The 17,201-nt window shown below is 40.5% G+C and overlaps 2 protein-coding genes across 4 annotated transcripts in view; both read left to right on the top strand.

The window, feature by feature from the left end:
• Positions 1–17,201, top strand: part of LOC149319366 (E3 SUMO-protein ligase ZBED1-like) — a 47,226-nt gene that overhangs the window by 16,637 nt on the left and 13,388 nt on the right. Inside the window, exon 1 of one of the 2 annotated variants that reach the window (XM_089511554.1) lies at positions 10,039–10,116. The exons of the other annotated variant lie outside the window; for it this stretch is intronic. The gene's annotated coding sequence lies outside the window, so the exon portion shown is untranslated. Of the gene's footprint in view, positions 1–10,038; positions 10,117–17,201 lie in introns of those variants that run through there. 2 annotated transcript variants of the gene reach the window in all.
• Positions 9,926–17,201, top strand: part of LOC149319365 (polyprenol dehydrogenase-like) — a 137,126-nt gene continuing 129,850 nt past the window's right edge. For both annotated transcript variants that reach the window (XM_089511556.1, XM_089511555.1), the window contains exon 1: positions 9,926–10,116. In XM_089511556.1, coding sequence (XP_089367682.1) covers positions 9,996–10,116 — 121 coding nt within the window. In that variant the 5' untranslated portion in view covers positions 9,926–9,995. The remainder of the gene's footprint in view (positions 10,117–17,201) is intronic.

The raw sequence follows: 17,201 nt of genomic DNA, 5'->3' as shown, positions 1-17,201 counted from the left end.
TGGGTTACAGACCTCTGAAAAGTGGCGGTCTGCTGCCGCCGCCGGTTGCAGCATCCGGAAATCGCAGCGGCCAAATGGCGCGGTTCCCGGACGCTGCAAAGAAGGAGCGCAAAAATCTATGTAAAGGAGTAATCTGTTCAACAGTGGAACACACTCCCTCGGAATGTGGTGGTTTCCTTCTTTGGAGGTTTTTAAACAGAGGCTGGATGGCCACCTAGCGGGGATGCTTTGATTGTGTATTCCTGTATGGCAGAGGGTTGGACTTGATGGCCCTTCTGGCCTCTTCCAACTCTTTGATTCTATGATTCTGCATCTCAGGAGCTTGTATGGAAAATCTTGAATTATTTCAATGTCTTCATCATCTCCCCTAAAGTTATGTAAGTCATCTGTGGTCATTATTTTTGTTTTCTTAATGTTCATCTGTAATCCTGCTTTGCATTTTTTTCCATGGCTTTCTTCAGTAATTGTTTCAAGTCTTTGCTATTTTCTGCTAGTAACATGGTGTCATCTGCATATCTTAAACTGTTGATGCTCCTTCCCCTGATTTTGACACTTCCTTCTTCTGACTCTAGTCTTCATTTATGTAGAAGATGTTCAGCATACAAGTTAAACAGATACGGTGATAAGATGCCGCCTTGCCTAACCCCTTTGCCAATTGGAAACCATTTTGTTTCTTTGTATTTCTTTCTTCACAGTAGCTTTGTCCTGTGTACAAGTTATGCATCAGGACAATCTGATGTTGTTGTGGCACACCCATTTTTTAAAGTGAGATTCATAGTTTTTTGTTTTTTTGTTATCGCAATATCTTTTTTGTTATCTCCATTTTCTGGGTCCCTGTTTTTCTTTCCCATGAGTTTAGTCTTGTGTTCTCCATTAAATAGAAAATAGTTCTTAAAAGCCCACTAAAAATGTAATGGCACCAGAAACCATCAGGTACTTTCTTCCAAGTTAGAGGACGGAGCAAACTATATTTTCCCTTTACTGTTGCATTGAGAGCCCTACTGTTTTGTGTATGGTTCTGAAGCCCAGAACATGTGTAGTAGAATCTTCTCACCCTTCTGAAAACCTTAAAAGGGAGTGCTCCTTTCCATTTTTTAAATGAATTTGGTAGCCATCATGCTGTTTTTTGAATGTCTCTAAAATGTGCAGTGTTTGTGGGAACAACCTCTCCTTTTTCTTTGATGATTTTGGCAACCAGACAAGTGCATTTGTGGACCACTGAAAACAATGGAGGCTTAAATTATTTTTAGATGTAAGCATATACACACACAAAATAAATGTGTGTTGTTGTTAGATCCAATAAAAGATTATATATGCACAGATATATCAGGGTATAGAAACATGAAACAGCTAGTCAGGAAGCAAGAGGACAGGTGCTAAGTGGTGCCATTTTCCAGTGCACTGATCAGGAAAAAGCTTTGGAGTTTATTAAGGGGAAATTGTTAAAGGTATCAAGCCACTTCATAATGGCACTTAAAAAGGCAAACAAGATAATGGGCTACTGAAGAAGAGACAATATACAAAATAAAGCAGAGATGCTGTGTAAGAACGAGCTCTTCAAATACATCAAGGATAGAAAAATCTGCCATGTCTTTTTAAGTCCAGCACAGAATCATACAGTTAGCTCAAATGACTTTGCTTGCTGACTGCACAATTATAGCTGTTTGATGCCATTTTTACTCTCTTGGCTGCATCCTGTAGAATCCTGGGTTTTGCAGTTTAGTGAGATGCTAGAATCTCTAGCATAGAACTACGGATCACACAGATTACAGAGGAGGGAGCCATAACAATTGAAGTGGCATCCAACTCATGGTGTGGATGATGCCACAAGCAACAATTTGTATAATATAGGGCCTAAACAGACAGGCCAAAATAAAGCTGCTTCGGGTCACTTTGGAAGTGTGCTGTTTAAATGACACATGCATCCTAAGAGGCCAGAAGCCACACCAAAGCCATGCTCCATTCCTCAGGAGTGGAGTGCAGCTTTGGAGCAGCTTCTGGCATCTTAAGATGCATGTGTCATTTAAACAGCATATCTCCAAAGTAACCCGAAGCAGCTTTATTTTGGCCTGTCCGTTCGGGCCCATAAGCTTGTATCTATTAGATGTCAGACCACAGCTGGTGAAAAAACCTTCAGTTCTAGTGCAGGAATGGGAGTCGCGGTCCTTCAGACATTGGTGAACTGCAAAATACAACAGCCTTAGCCAATTTAACCAATAGTCAGGGAGAATGGGAACTGTTCAACAATATCTGTAGGACTGCATGATTTCCAGCCCTGTTCCAGGATTACACCTGTAATTCTGTGTCTTGTGTAGCATTTAAAAGCCAGGGACAGCTCTAACATTGTGAGAACTGCCAAGTCCAACATATCATATCTAAACCTTTCAGTCACTGAACATGGCTTAGAGTGTGCTGTTTTTAACCCAACATAAGGAACAGCGCATATGTGGTCTGGTATATAAACTGTTTTCTTGGTGTTCAGTGGGTTTCTCATGCCAGGCAGGCAGCAAATCCTTAATAATAATTTGGCTGGAGTTAGTTCATGTAATCTCAGCCTCAGGGGAAGGCAATTGCAAACCTCCTCTGAACAAATCTTGCCAGGAAAACCCCATGAAAGGCTTGTCTTAGGGTTGCCATAAGTCAGAAACTATTTGAAGGCACATAACAACAATAAAACACTACCCTACTTTGATTGCCCTGTATTAATACATCATTGAGAGGCTTTTTATAAGACTTTGCTTTCCTGTTATCTTCTATGTAAGGGAGGTTTTCACATTACTGTAATACAAAGTACCTGTGGGGCACATTTCCCATCTTAAAAAAAAAAAAAAGAACCCCCCAATATATGTCTTGCTCCTGTAGTTCCTGCAATCATGCTTATGTCATGTAGAATATCCTGCATGACATTCCCCCCCCAGATGGGGGTCTCTCTGCATGCATTCAGTAGCTTCTCTGAACTGCAGGCTATTGTATTTATTTAAAACAGTAATTTGAAAAATCATTCATTAGCATGCATTTGATATACTAGTGAGATGATTCTGCAGATATGCAGGATTTCCCTTTCCCAGCAGGAGTCAATCTTTATGCCTGTAAAATCAAAACAGGTTATTATGGAAATCTCAAGGCTCTGAAAATCCTGGGTTGCAGAAGAAGATAATTAAAAGTGAAGTCATCAAAAATTAATTGCAAGGCCTCTTTTCCCCTCAAGTCTCAAAAATAAATAAATAAATAAAAACCATAAGTTTAGGGAAAGTACAAGAAAAATGTTAATGGATGTAGTGGGTGAAAAAGACATGTAGTCCCATGATGTATACATACTTAGGTTCAGAGACCCCTTCTTCTACTGCATAGCTGACAGATGTACTTCAGATAGTTGTATGATACTAGATAAAGCTCTAGTTCATCTTCATCTGGGCTATTATGATTTTTTTTGTCACTTACTGCACAGAATGGCTTGTTTTTCTGAATGGGTGGGAAAGGAACAGAAATGCTATATAGCATCCAATCATTTGATGGGAAAATAACGCTAGTTAAATATTTAGAATATTTTTATTCATGATTTTTGAGGACAATCCAGAAAACGCATAATTGAGACTTGCAATGAACTACTATAGAGCACACCACACATGATCAGGTTCCAGCTATTCATTTTAGTCTGCTATGTTTAATGGTTTATGTCTTCCCCTGCCCCCAAGTCTGGCACTCAGAATTCGAGTTCACTAATGATGCTCACTCCTCATTCGGCTATTTGTGGGGTTTGCACCCCTTTAAGTCTCTCCCCTATTATTTTACATTTATTTATTTATTTATTTATTTTGGCAAACCATGGAGTTCTCTAAAACCTATTAATACCTTTTGCTTCTGTATGCATGGTGTCATTTTGGCCACACGGGGATCACAGATTCAGACAGCTATTAGAATATATAGAATTTGAGAACAGCCAATGGTTGTGAACCAGTTTTTAAGTTAAACAGACAATAACCATTGTGTGCTCTGAATTCACCATATGCTGATGCAGCTGCACCACTAAATCAGATATTTTTACCCATTATATTATCATTTTTTTTTTAAAAAATTAAAAATGTATATATGTGAAGGAATTTGTTTCATTTTAAATGACTTTTATATGTAGCAAATTGGAGCAATTGTTTACTCTAGTTATACAAGATGGAATCAATAAAGCATCTTCAGTATCATGGTGAAGATAAATGATTCTGGCTTGCTGTTTCACCTTGATTGCTCCCTCATACAGTGAACTCTTCTATACAGCATATCTCTATAACTTAAATAAATTTCACCTTCAAGTTTAAGTACTCAGACATATCTGTCATTTTGGAATACCATCTGAAGTATTTGAGATCTCAACCACTTCTGTTTTGCTTGCTATTTCAAGATCCTCCAGGCAACAAAACAAATCTCAGGAGAATACAAGCAGTATTTATGAAAAGGGAAAAGATAGAAAATTATACAAAAAAAAAATGAGTGGATTAGATGAGCTATCAATCAATCATTTTAGTGCTCATCCAGACAGGGAAGATGTGTCATGTGATGACACTATTTGCTGCTGGATTAAATGATATTATATCATTCCCGTGATATTTTGGGCTATTCTTTTTTGAGGTTTTCCAGAGTTCTTACTTGAACTGTATTAAACATATATTAATTATGATAATCTAAGCATTCCCCCAGATAGGCCCAAAGTTCTGGGGAATGCCAACCTATTGTTTCCAGTCATCATGCCTCAAAAGGCTTGTTCCTACTCTCATATTCAGTCATGCTTTAAATATGCGCTAAATATATACTTGAGGGGTGGTTAATTGTGGTGATGTTTCCTTTCCTCCCTCTCATCCCTCTCCATGAACTCAACACTTACCCCCCCCCCCTTCCTCTGTTATCCTTCTCCAATATCCACTTTCATGGCCTGGTACATTTATTTTTTAAATTTTATTTTTACAGCCAGATTGTTGCAGTTCTCACTCATTTTTCCTATTTTCCCCCCAGTGCTTCCTAATTTTTTTTTAATTCCCTAGAAGTAGTGTGAACTAAAACTGCAGGTTAAAAACTGCATTGGTGCTATTTCATGTTTGTTTCCCAGATGCCATAGTCTTCTCCATTGCCTCAGCTCACACAGGGAGTGTATTGGCTCCAAGTAAACGAATACAGGCAACTGTTTACAGTTTACCACTTCAGAGTTTAGCACTGTAAGACTACTGTTACTACTACTACTTCTACTTTAGCCTTTAGCACAAAAGCAGTAGATGTCTGTGCTTGGAAAGATCAGTCCCCACAGACACTGGCTAGTCAACCTGACACATTACAGAGGAAAGTATACAAAAACTTCCTCTCACGTCTTTCCCAATCTTGCATCTTAAACCCAATCAGAAATTGAGAAATGTTATGCTGTAGTGGGGGAAGTAAACGTGATCTTTCCAAGCACAGGTTTTTACATACAGCTTTTGTGCTAAATGCTAGATATTAAGCAGCACCTGCAGAACTCTCTCTTTGGGTAATGGTAGGGAAAGCAGCAGCAACTCTTAAAGTAATGCAGAGGGAGATGGAGCAACTGTTCCAGGTGTGATAAAAACAGGATATAGCATCTTCTGAGATAAATGGAAAACAGCAGGCAGGAGAGCTCTTTCTTTTGAGAAATGTAGAGCACTAATAGACTGAAACAGGGAATTATGGTTTGCCAGATTAGGAATGTGGAGGCTGTTAGTGTAATTATGTTGTATAATGCTAGAAGGGCTACTTGCAACAGGTGGGGCGTGATGTAATAGTGCAAAGTTGGCCACATAAGAGGCAAAATGGACAATTTCAGAGTGATTTCAGAGAGAAATGCCACACTTTAGTACATATATTCAAATGTTTGTGAGAATTTCTCATTTTTATTCAGGCACATGAATCCTCCTAAATCCAGAGTATTTATTTATTTACTTACTTTATATGTTGCCTTTCTCCCTGGATGGGACCCAAAGTGGCCCATCAAGGGTACAGCTGTACCTGGACACAATGAACACATGCATTATGAACTGATGAACACATGTCTACATATGTAGGCATTAGAAATGTAGCCCCTCCCCACAATATGCATACAGCATAACCTTTGGGTCTCTAGTGAGCTGTTGTATTAAATTCTGATAATATTTGTGTGTTTGATGTAGAATGAGATCATTTATTTATTTATTTATTTAAATATCTATATCCTACCCTTTAATATGAGATTAAATAGTGATGTACAGACAAAACAATAAACAATTTAAAACAATTCTAGATTTGTTTTTAAAAAAGGAATACCTTAAACAGGATAAAATCCTTATTAAACACAACAAATTAAAACAACTTTAAAAGCTGCAATAATTAAAACTCAGTAAATTAAAGCCCAAGGCTTTATTAAATGCCATATCTTAAGAAACCAGCATTGACAGCTATTGAACATCAAAAGGGAGGACATCCTTCAATTTGGGTGCAACACCTCCTTCATGTATTCAGGTCCCAAACCATTTAGGGCTTTAATGTCATCCCCACCTCCTTGAATTCTGAACTGTAGTGAACTGGAAGCCAGTGTTGCTTCTGTAAGATGTATTATGTGTTGTGCCTTGTAGAGTGCATTAAAAGAGTCTAATCAGGAAGCGATCAGTGGGTTGATTACTGTGGCAAAGTTATCCCTGTCCAGAAAAGGTCATAGCTGGCACACCAGTCAAAGTTGTATCAAGCACTCCAACCCACAGAATCACTTGGGCCTCTAGTGACAGAGATAGCACTCCTAAGCTATGCACTTCCTCCTTTGAGGCATTGCAACCACATCCAGAGAATATACTGTAGTTTACACAATTTGTAAATTTGATTTGATAGAGAGAAAAGACTGAAGAGAGCATAGGCATAGCATGTGAATAAACAGCATCAACAAGATAAGACAAAGTGGAAGGCTGAACTGGAATTAATACGTTCTATTCTGGCAGTATCTTGTAGGTCAGAGAGTGGGCCTACAGCTGAATTAGAGCCCAAGGTGGTATAGCAGCAGACAGGTGCAAGACCCTAAACAAATATGTGATTCATTTTGGGAGGGGGGGGGTTATATTTCAGACTTAAATATTTTTTACTTTTTATTCCATTTTCAAAATGTCATAATACTACTTTGGTTGCTAGATCAAGGGTTCCCAACCTCAGGTGCTGACACCCCCAGGGGATGCAAGATGGAATGTCAGGGGGTGCAACAAGGAGTGGTTTGTGTTTTTGAGTGATGAGTCACGAGTCATTACTCAGCCAGTTCCCAGTGTACCTTGAGAAGTGTTAGTAGGTAGCTATGTTGTACAGGTAGTAGTCTACTTGTTTATTTAATCGAAAGGAGAGAATTTTACAATTTACAATTGTTCACAGTTTTTCTGAATAAATTAGAATCTAATTGGTCAATTTAGATTGGCATTTCATGCACTGAATTAAAAGCTTCTTTTTAAAGTTCCATTTGTTCACCCTCAGTTTTATATGTGACTCAATTTGCACTTTAAAAGTTAGAAATTATATGTGCTAAATGCTAGATATTAAGCAGCACCTGTTTTTATCTTCAAATGTGATATTTGTTTGGTGGGGATGTGAATATTTACCAAACATTTCCTTGGGGTGTGGGGCATAGAAAGGTTAGATAAAGTTCAGGAAGAACTTTTTCAGAGAACACAATTCTATACATAGCCCGCTATGCATGCTACAGCTTACTTTAATGCAGAATATCAGCAATATATTGCTTTTAAGGGTTGCTTTTAAGATAATTATTTAATTATAAAAATGAATTTAAAAAATGTCCCTTCCATATTTCTACTGATAGTTAATCAAGAGACCTAAATACTTGAACATTCCCAAAATGAACATATGTACATTATGCACCTGTATACAGTACAGTGCATCAATCTGTGTATGGAAGACTCTGATTTGTGTGCACAGATGACACCTGTGTTAAAGGTAATGCGTGAGTCAGAGCAGGCATGTTTGTATTAGAGAAAACAGAAAGTGAAGGCCCTTAACCTCTGGAACAAAAAGCTTCAGCTTCCTGAACCATTGAAGGCAGTCACTGGAAACACTAAGCTTAAACACAGTAAAGTTCTGTCAGTTACTCCCACTGTGAGGAACAGAGCAGCTCACAAAGGTCTGCAGACCCATATTATCACTACATGCATAGAATGGAAATTCCTTGAATAGCTCAGGTAGGTAGCTAGTATGCCCAGGCAAAACTACTGTAATGGAGGTTGGCTAAATGCCGGAAAGGAGGTGAAGTTCTGAGAAAATGAAGCACCAAAGTAGCAAAAGTGAAATGAGCCTTAGCCTTAGGGCCACCGTTTTGGTCCCAGAGTGAGGGCCAGGGCCAGTGATCCTGAACAAAAAAGCTCAGTGCCATAGGGATCAAGGTATGTTTGGTCCTGTGATCACACTGAAGTTTGGGACTCAAGGACAGATTGGAAAAATTTGGACTGCAATACCTCATTACCCATGCTGACTGGTGGAGTCCAGGGGTTATAGCCCTCACAAAGTAACTTTTTTAATCCTCTTCGCAAGTAATAAAAATGAACTTTGGTCTGGGGTCAAACAAAATATAAGAAATTAGTTAAACCTCCCGACTGTATGGCTGAATTTAGAATGTTCTGTTAGACATGGCTTGCCCAACATGGCAGCTACTCTACCTATCAGTTAGCAGTTGTCATCATCCTCATCCAGCATGACCACTTGGAATCTGTCGGAAAGGATGAATAAGGCACTGGAAAGTCATGCTTCTAAGGGGCAAACATGCTACAATTTAATGATGAGATGAGGATGCTTCAGGCCCAGGGGATCTTGGGGGTTTTGGACTCCTTTTGCAGGAACTGATGTGGTGGAGACTTGGTAGTTAGGGAGGCATATGCATGGGTATGATGTTTCCTTCTTTTCATACTTGCATTAAGGCAATGTATTTATTAGCACAATTGGAACAGAAGACATGTAGGTCATGGCTTTTTAGAAATTCAGGTGTTGCACGCTGCCATCCACACCTTTTAGCTCCTAGCACATTTACCTTTTGCTCACACAGCCTTTCACAGACATCCTGGGCTGGAGCGATGCTTACAAAAACAATGTGCGAGAGCTAGCAAGGCTTACCTTCTCAGCAGAATATGACTGTACACTTGATTTATTTGCACATTTGAAATTGCTTTCTTTGAATAAAAACATTGAGCAAAGAAGAGAAATGGATCAGTTAGGTAAGGAGTAATATTAGAATGGTGCCTCTCTTTACAGCCATTGACCCATTACAGCAGCTAGTCACTTCATTCATCAAGGCGGGCAACTGATGTATGTTTAATCTACAACTCCCAGCACAACCAGTGGAAAAGGATGGTGGGCTTTGTAGTTCTAAAACATCTGGGATTCTCACAATCCTCTGCGGCCCGGGGCATCTGGGAGGAGTTGCCTTCCCCAATCCCAGAGGGCCACAGTTGCTCAACCCAGACTTATAAAACAGGTCATAGAATATGGAGACCACTTGCTCTTATTTCTGCTTCTTTGGCTGCATCTGCACTGAGAAATAATCTGGTTCGACACCACTTTAACTGCCATGGCTCAATGCTGTGGAATTCTGGGAGTTGTAGTTTTGTGAGAGCGCTCTGGTTATACAGAGACTAGAAATCCCAGCATTCCATAGCACTGAGCCACAGCTGTGCTCCGCTCTGGGCCCACAACAAACTCCAACTCCCATAATTCCATAGCCTTGAGCGGTGCCAAAAGGGGTTATTTCTCCAGTGTGGCTGCAGCCCTCGTAGTTTCCCCAGCATCTGCCTCCTCCTAGCTTCTCAGCTGCCCATGCTTTTACGCACGCCATGCATGGCAGTGCCTTTGCGCTCCAGGCGCGCGCTCTGGAGCCCTGGAGGGGGAGCCTCCTCCTCTTGCTGCTGCTGCTGCTGACTCCTTTCCCTTCTGCGCCGCGGAAGAGGAAGGAAGGAGGGAAGGCGGAGAATCCAGCCCAGGGCCGGGCAGCCATGTCGCTATTGTCCCTGGCCCTCGTCCTGCCAGCCCTCCGGGTCTATTGGGTCGGGCTCTGCGTCGTCTGGCACCAGCTCTGCCGCCGCTTCCGCCCGGGATCCAGCTCTTGCAAGACAGGTCAGTGGCTGCCTCGCCAGGGCCCTTCCAGGACGCCGGGGAAAGGGGCAGCCGGACTGGCCTCCTTCCAGGTCCTTCCCTTCCCCCTTCCCTTTTTTCCTTCCTTCCTTCCTCCCTCCCCTCCCCTTCCCTCTTCACTTTTTTTCCTTCCCTTTTTTTCTTCCTTCCCTTCCTTTTCCCCTCCCTCCCTCCCTCCCTCCCTTCCTTTCCTTTCCTTTCCCCTTCCCTTCCTCCTTTCTTTTCTTTTCTTTCCCTCCCTCCCTCTTTCCTTCCCTTCCTTTCCCTTTCCTTTCCTAGAGGAGTGATGGGAGCCAAAGTTGAGGCTTTGCGCTCTTGGGCAAAAAAGAGGAGTTGAAAGCAAAAGGGACCATGTTGTTTTTACTCCTAGTCCAGAGGGGATTTGCTGTCCTGGGGCCATCTTGCTTGAAACTCCTCCCTGGGCACCAACTTCTGGGGACCACTGCCTCCTTTCCAAAGACCACCAGTGTGTGGCTCCTCAGTGGCAGTCCCTTCCCTTTCTTAAAGTTAAAGCCCCTTTGCCCACAGGTAACCCCCCTGGGATAGAACTGCTCCCTCCCTTTGTTCCCCCAAAGGGATGCTTGTAGCACTTGCCAGGCACTTGGGTAGTGTCTTAACTTTGTGCACTAACATTGAAAGTACCTAACTGCACCTTTGAGGAGAGCCAGAGTGGTGCAGTGGTTTGAGTGTTGGACTAGGACTCTGGAGACCAAGGTTCAAATGCTTGCTCGGCCATGGAAACCCACCAGCATGCACAAAGGTGCTAGTAGGTACTTCAGTTCCTGCTATCTCCTTTGAGGAGAGCCAGCGTGGCTCAGTGGTTTGAGCATTGGGACTACAAAGTTCGATTCCCTGCACAATCATGAAATCTACTGGGTGCCCTTGGGCAAGTCATGCAGTCTCATCCTCAGGGGAAGGCAATGGCTAAACCTTCCCTGAAGAAATCTTGCCATGAAAACCCCATGATAAGTTCGCCTGTGGTTGCACTTGAAGGCACACAGCAACAACAAACCCCTGGTTTAGAACTGCTACGTCAATTTGTGTCCCAAAGGGCTGGTTGAAGGAAGTGCCAGGTACTTCAATAGTACAGTATCTTATGTTGCGCACCAACATGCAAAAGTACCTAGTAGCACTTGTGAGAAGAGCCACCATGGTGCAGTGGTTTGAATGTTGGACTAGGATCCTCAAGACCAGAGTTCAAATGGCCACTTGGCCATGCAAACCCACTTGGTGACCTTGGGCAAAACAGAATCCCTCAGCCTCAGGAGAAGATAGTGGCTAAACCTCCTCTGAACAAATCTTGTAAAAAAAAAAACCATGATAGGTTCGCCTTAGAATCACCATAAGTCAGAAACCACATGAAGGCACAAAACAAGAACAAAATACCTTTGAAATTAACCGAAAGCGAGAAGTTGGTAGCACAAGCTTTTGTAGACTTGAGTCTACTTCCTCATGCATCAAGGCTGTGAAAGCTCATGCTGCCAACTTCTCGCTTTCGGTTGGTCTCAAAGATGCTACAAGATCCCTTTATGTACTGATTTTCCAGACTAGCAAGGGTATGCCTTTGATTTGGGCACCAGCTTTCACTTAAATAGTAGTTTAAGGTAAGCATAGTACATATGGGAGAAAACTAATCTTTTCAGTTATGCTCACAGTTCCTACAACTTCCTTGCTTCTGCTTGTTGTTGTGTGCCTTTAAGTCATTTCTGACTTATGGCAAACCTAAGGCAAAGCTGTCAATGGGTTTTCTTGGCAAGATTTGTTCAGAGAGGGGCTTGCCCTCATTTTTATTTGAAACTGAGAGTGATGTGCCCAACAAGAGCACCTGGTGGGCTCTGTACCCAAGTGGACATTCAAATCCTGGTCTCCCAGTGCCCTAGTCCAGCACTTATACCACTACACCACGTTGGCTTTCTTTGTACCTCCAAGTCAACTGACTTATGGTGACCCTGTCCTAGAATATTTTTTTGGCTTTGCTTTCCTCTGAGACTGATAAGAATATGACTTGTCATTAGGTTTCCATGGCAGAATGGGGATTTGAACCTTGGATTTCTGGAGTCTAGTCCTACTCTGACACTCAAATCATTATACTATACCACACTGGTTCCCGTGGCTACCTGTCTATTGAAAAGTAAATTTTATTAATCTTGCTGGGCTTTTACTCCTAAGAAAAAAGGTTTCTAAGTTTGTTGCATAGTGTACCTATAGGTATAGTTGGCCCTCCATATTTGAGACTTTGATTTTTGTGGATTTGATTAATATGTTCTCTCTAGGAATCTGTAGGTCCTCCAGCGCAATTTTGATGGGAGTTGGCCATAGAGTTGGTAGGAAGACCTAGAGATTACTAGAGAAAATACTTTTTTAGGCATTTGAAGGTCCTCCAACATGATTCTGTGGTCAACCTCTAGCAGATGTTGCCCACTGTGTTGCACTGGAGGACTTAGTGATTTCTAAAGAAGTGTTCTCTCAGGTAAAAAAAAATTAGTGTTTTTTGTTTACATTTTCCCCACTTTCACATGGGTCCTGTGCCACTAACTCCAGTGAATGTGGCGGGCCCACTGTACTTTTACCTTCTACACCATTGAAATGTGCAGAATCTATTGGTTGGATACTCTGCGTTCCTGAACATTGATTGAGTGTATTTTTACTATTTTACAGTCTAGTCGGCCTTCCTTATCCATGGATTTTTTTATCCATGGATTTAAGCATCCATGGCTTGAAAATATTCAAAAAAAGTATAAATTCCAAATAGCAAACTTTGATTTTGCCATTTTATATAAGGGACGCCATTTTGTTATGCCATTTTATTTAATGGGACTTGAGCGTCCACGAATTTTGTTATCCACGGGGCATCCTAGAACCAAACCCCAACAGATGACAAGGTTCCACTGTACAAATGTTTGTAAGAGCAGGTAATGGTGGCAGATGGTGGCTTTCATGTTAGATGTTGTGTGCCTTCAAGTCATTTCAAACTTATGATGACCCTAAGACAAACTTATCATGGGGTTTTCTGGTATGATTTATTCAGAGGGTATTTGCCTTTGCCTTCCTCTGAGGCTGAGAGAGCATCACTTGCCCAAGGTCACCTAGTGGTTTTCCATGGCTGAACAAGAATTCAGACCCTGGTCTCTAGTGTCATAGTTCAGCATTCACACCACTCCACCATGCTGGCTGTCATCATGTCAGTAGGACAGTGAGTCTGCTTTCGGTTTGCTGAGGCACCTAGGGTTCTGAACCTGCAGCAATTACATGGTTCATCTATTTAGATGTAAAGTTTGCACTAAAAATCCAGAGTGGATTTCTCACCCCAGTGACATGAAAGCCACCAGGTGCCAGAGAAGGTTAATAGAAAGGGTGGATGGAATGTCTATTTTTATTACTTGCTGATCCATCGAAGAGAGCTTACTTCCTGTCTTCTAATATCTGGCTGAATTCTGGGGTATTAGCCAGAAGTAAAACGGACAAGAGTTGCTTGGAAATGGATTGCATTCTGCAGAAGCAAGGAGATTGGCTGTACTTTCCCACTTAATGTGGAAAGCTAAAATTGAAGCTTTTCACTTCACTGATTTAGCATATAAGGTTACAGGGTGTGCAAGGAAAGCAGGTATGCTTTTTTGAGCTTCTTGGTAGAAACTGGAGATAAATGTAATACATACATAATCTTTTGGGGTCAGTGAGAAGCTCATGGTAAACATTTTTACACAGTTACAGAGGAACTGCCATAAAATTGGATGCTCAGTGGCATAGTTGAATGTTGGTAGAAATTTTTATCTGTGTCATTGGAATTGTAGAGAGCCAGTGTGGTGTAGTTATTTGAGCACTGGTGTATAACACTGGAGACGAGGGTTTGAATTCATATTCAGTGATAGACATTCACTTGGTGAGTTTGGCTAAGCCACACTCTCTCAACCTTATGGAAGGCAAATGGAAACCTCCCCTGAACAAATCTTGCTAAGAAAATCCTGTGATACATTTGTCTTAAGGTCTCCATAAATCAGCCAATATGACTGCTAAAGCTTCAGAGTCCTGACCAGCCATCCAGACGCTCCTAACTTAGCCACATCTAAAGTCCTGAACCTATTTTGCATCTAAGTACAAGAGCAAGTATTAAAAAAGAATCGAAGGATGAGTGGTGCTGAATCTCTTTCCCTGCAGAAGTTACTCTAGTCCATTTTCTCTCCTATTTGAAGTGGTTCTCTTCTGGCTGGCAGGAAGAGACATGTGTTAAAAATGACTTTGAGGAGGTAGTGAAAGGCATGTAAGGAGAAATTTCAGTGTCCCTCACCCCTGTGCTATTGCTTTGTATGCTAGGAGGGCAGAGAAAGGCAAAATATGGGTCTGTGGCATCTAGTTTGGCCCTTACTCTTACTTCCATTGCTCCATCCATGCAGTGCTGAGTGTTAAGTCTTGATTTCACCAATGTACCTACAGAGAGGGGTAATAAGGTTTCAAACTGCAGAGCTTGTTGCTCCAATGTCCTTCAAATGTTAAAATAATATGTTTGGGCTGTACTCTCATCTTTGAAATGTTAAAAGAGTAAGGGAAAAGGTATTAAACGGTAAAGTTTGAGGGGTATAGATTTCTTCACTTGTGCCTTCATGGAACAATGCTTCTCTGTTTTTCTTAGTTCTGCTTTTCTCCAAAGCAAACATGTGACAGAGCCAGGAAGAGGAGGTTGCCACTTTTACCCCCCTATTTTTGCTTAATTGTGTGTGCATCTGTGTTGCATCTGAACCCTGAGTTCTAATTAATTGTAACTGCTAGGTTTTTTAAAAAAGAATTTGGGGTTTGTAGTCACGGGTTATAAAGTTAGTTTGTTTTAATACATGTGTTTTAAGTGCAATTTAGGTTTTGGACATTATGCCAGATAACAGTTAATCAAAATGAATGGAAAGTTTTTGAACTCCTCATACATGTGCTAGATGATGGATTAGCAAAGGGATATGCATATCACAATCCCCCAAAATTGTGGACATCTGAAGGCAGTATGAAAATACTGAAAAAGTACACTAGGAGAATAAAAGAACTAAAAAAAGGACATGGAAAATAATTTTTACTTGGCTTTATCTATGGCTAGGATTACCATACATAATTATATTGTTGTTCATGAAACCAGTGTTTGTTTATGAAACTTTGTCCAATAATTTGCTAGAGTACAAGAAATACTCTGAATTCAGTCAAAACCAAACTGTCCAAAAAACTGCATGGAAATTTATAATTTGAGATACTGTGATTGACTTTGCTTAGACCTACATATATGCGCCACTTGATTGGTCTTTTCCAGGTCTTACCTTCTGTTTATTGCATACTACAGAACCAGGAGAGTTGGAGTCTTAGAATTTTTCATTTAAAATAGTTAGTTTTTATAAAGGTTGCAGACCTCTACCCATTTATCTCTGTGATGGCCATTTTTATAGATTATGTAATATTGTGGCCATGAAGTCCTTTTACCATTTTTTTTGGTTTTTTAAATTACAAATAAAGTACACATATATAACATGTAACATATAACATGTAACATAAACCAATAACATTAATCTCTATCATCCCCATTTTTGATTGAAATAAAAAAGTACTGTGCCTGGGAAGTGTCAGAACTTCTGTACCAAATTTCTTTAATTTCTCATTTTTTTGTCTTAAACCTTATTTTTCATAAACCTTTAAAGATTTTCCCCTTGTTTTCTTTTGAAAAGCATGCTAGGTTATGAGAGATCTTAACATTTTAATAGATGTATGGCTGGATAACCTCTGGCATAAGGGGCTGCATTTGGCACCCCCAATTAACTATGGTCAGTACCCTGTGCTGCCAGTTTGTAGTTGTGAAGCCAAAGGTTATTGTGGGTTTTTCTTTAGAAAGAGACATGAAGGCCACATATGTCTTGTTTAGAAATGGAACTGTGTTTCAGGAGCACGATTACATTTGTAAACAAGGTGGACTAGTTATTCCTACTGCAGACAATACATACATAGCACAACATTAGTCTTTGAGATTTCCAGGTTGCACCCTTTGTAGTTACTCCTCCAGTTAGTTACTCCTCCAGATTTTAAGGCCAAGAGTAGAAGTTAAATCTAAGTCTTGACATCAAGCATTTTGTCAAGCTGAAGGCAGGATAGACTAGCATGATACCAAGTCTAAATAATCATTTGAACCTCTTCCCACCTCTTTGCTCTCTAGATGAGTATTTGAGCAGATGCAAGAACAATGACTTGTTCCACATTTATTATGTTCTCCTGTTCTACATTTCCTCTCCTGCCACCAGAGGGTAGTATTTGATGCCAATCGCTTACTAGTATAAAGTGATAAAGAGGTGTAGCTGCTAGGTAGAAACTTTGTTTGGATAAAGGTGAAAATGGGAGCCATGCACCAAGAACATGCCCCTTGAGTCAGGGAGGTAAGCAACTGTATGAGGTGGGAAAGGAGGGGAAAAGTCCACTTTCTCAAAAACAGACTTAAAATTGTTGCACTGTAAACTATATGCATTTTATTTCCACCTCTTCTTACTGAGCTAACCAGAGGACTGATGTCAGGCTACATAGCAAAAGATTCAGGACTTAGATCAAAATTTATATGTGGGGGCAGGATTATAGAGTCCACATGCTGTAACTCTCACCTTTTTGGTGATGTCCTACCAGTTGTTTTATTCAGGATTGGGGGGGGGGATCAGATCTTTAAAACTGAAGTCAGATATTTTTGGATATATGAAAATGAAATAAAATATAAAAATGTTTATTTATTATGAACAAATTATAAGTTATTCAAATATTTATTCATTTAAGTTATTTATTTAATTTATATCTCACCTTTCTACCAGGATAGGAGCCAAGGCTCACACCAGATTAAAACCAAATACAGCTTGATCAAAAATGTCAGTGACAGTATAGAAGATGAGATGTAGTTGGAGATGTTTTATGAACAGTGTATATTTCTTCAGTGTTCAGATAAAAATATTAAAGGTTGAATGTTTTTTTTTAAAAAAAGGAAAACATTGTAAAAATCAACATGAATGGGGTTATGAACAAGTGGACTAAGCTCTGCACTTTAGGTGTCTGGTTCAAGACCCACCACC

The sequence above is a fragment of the Sceloporus occidentalis genome, unplaced genomic scaffold (genome assembly GCF_023333645.1).
Source record: "Sceloporus occidentalis isolate IW3139 unplaced genomic scaffold, rSceOcc1.0.p SCAF_2, whole genome shotgun sequence".
Taxonomy (NCBI): Eukaryota; Metazoa; Chordata; class Lepidosauria; order Squamata; family Phrynosomatidae; genus Sceloporus; species Sceloporus occidentalis.
The sequence above is the reverse complement of the archived record's forward strand: the minus strand, read 5'-3'. Positions and strand labels throughout refer to the sequence as shown.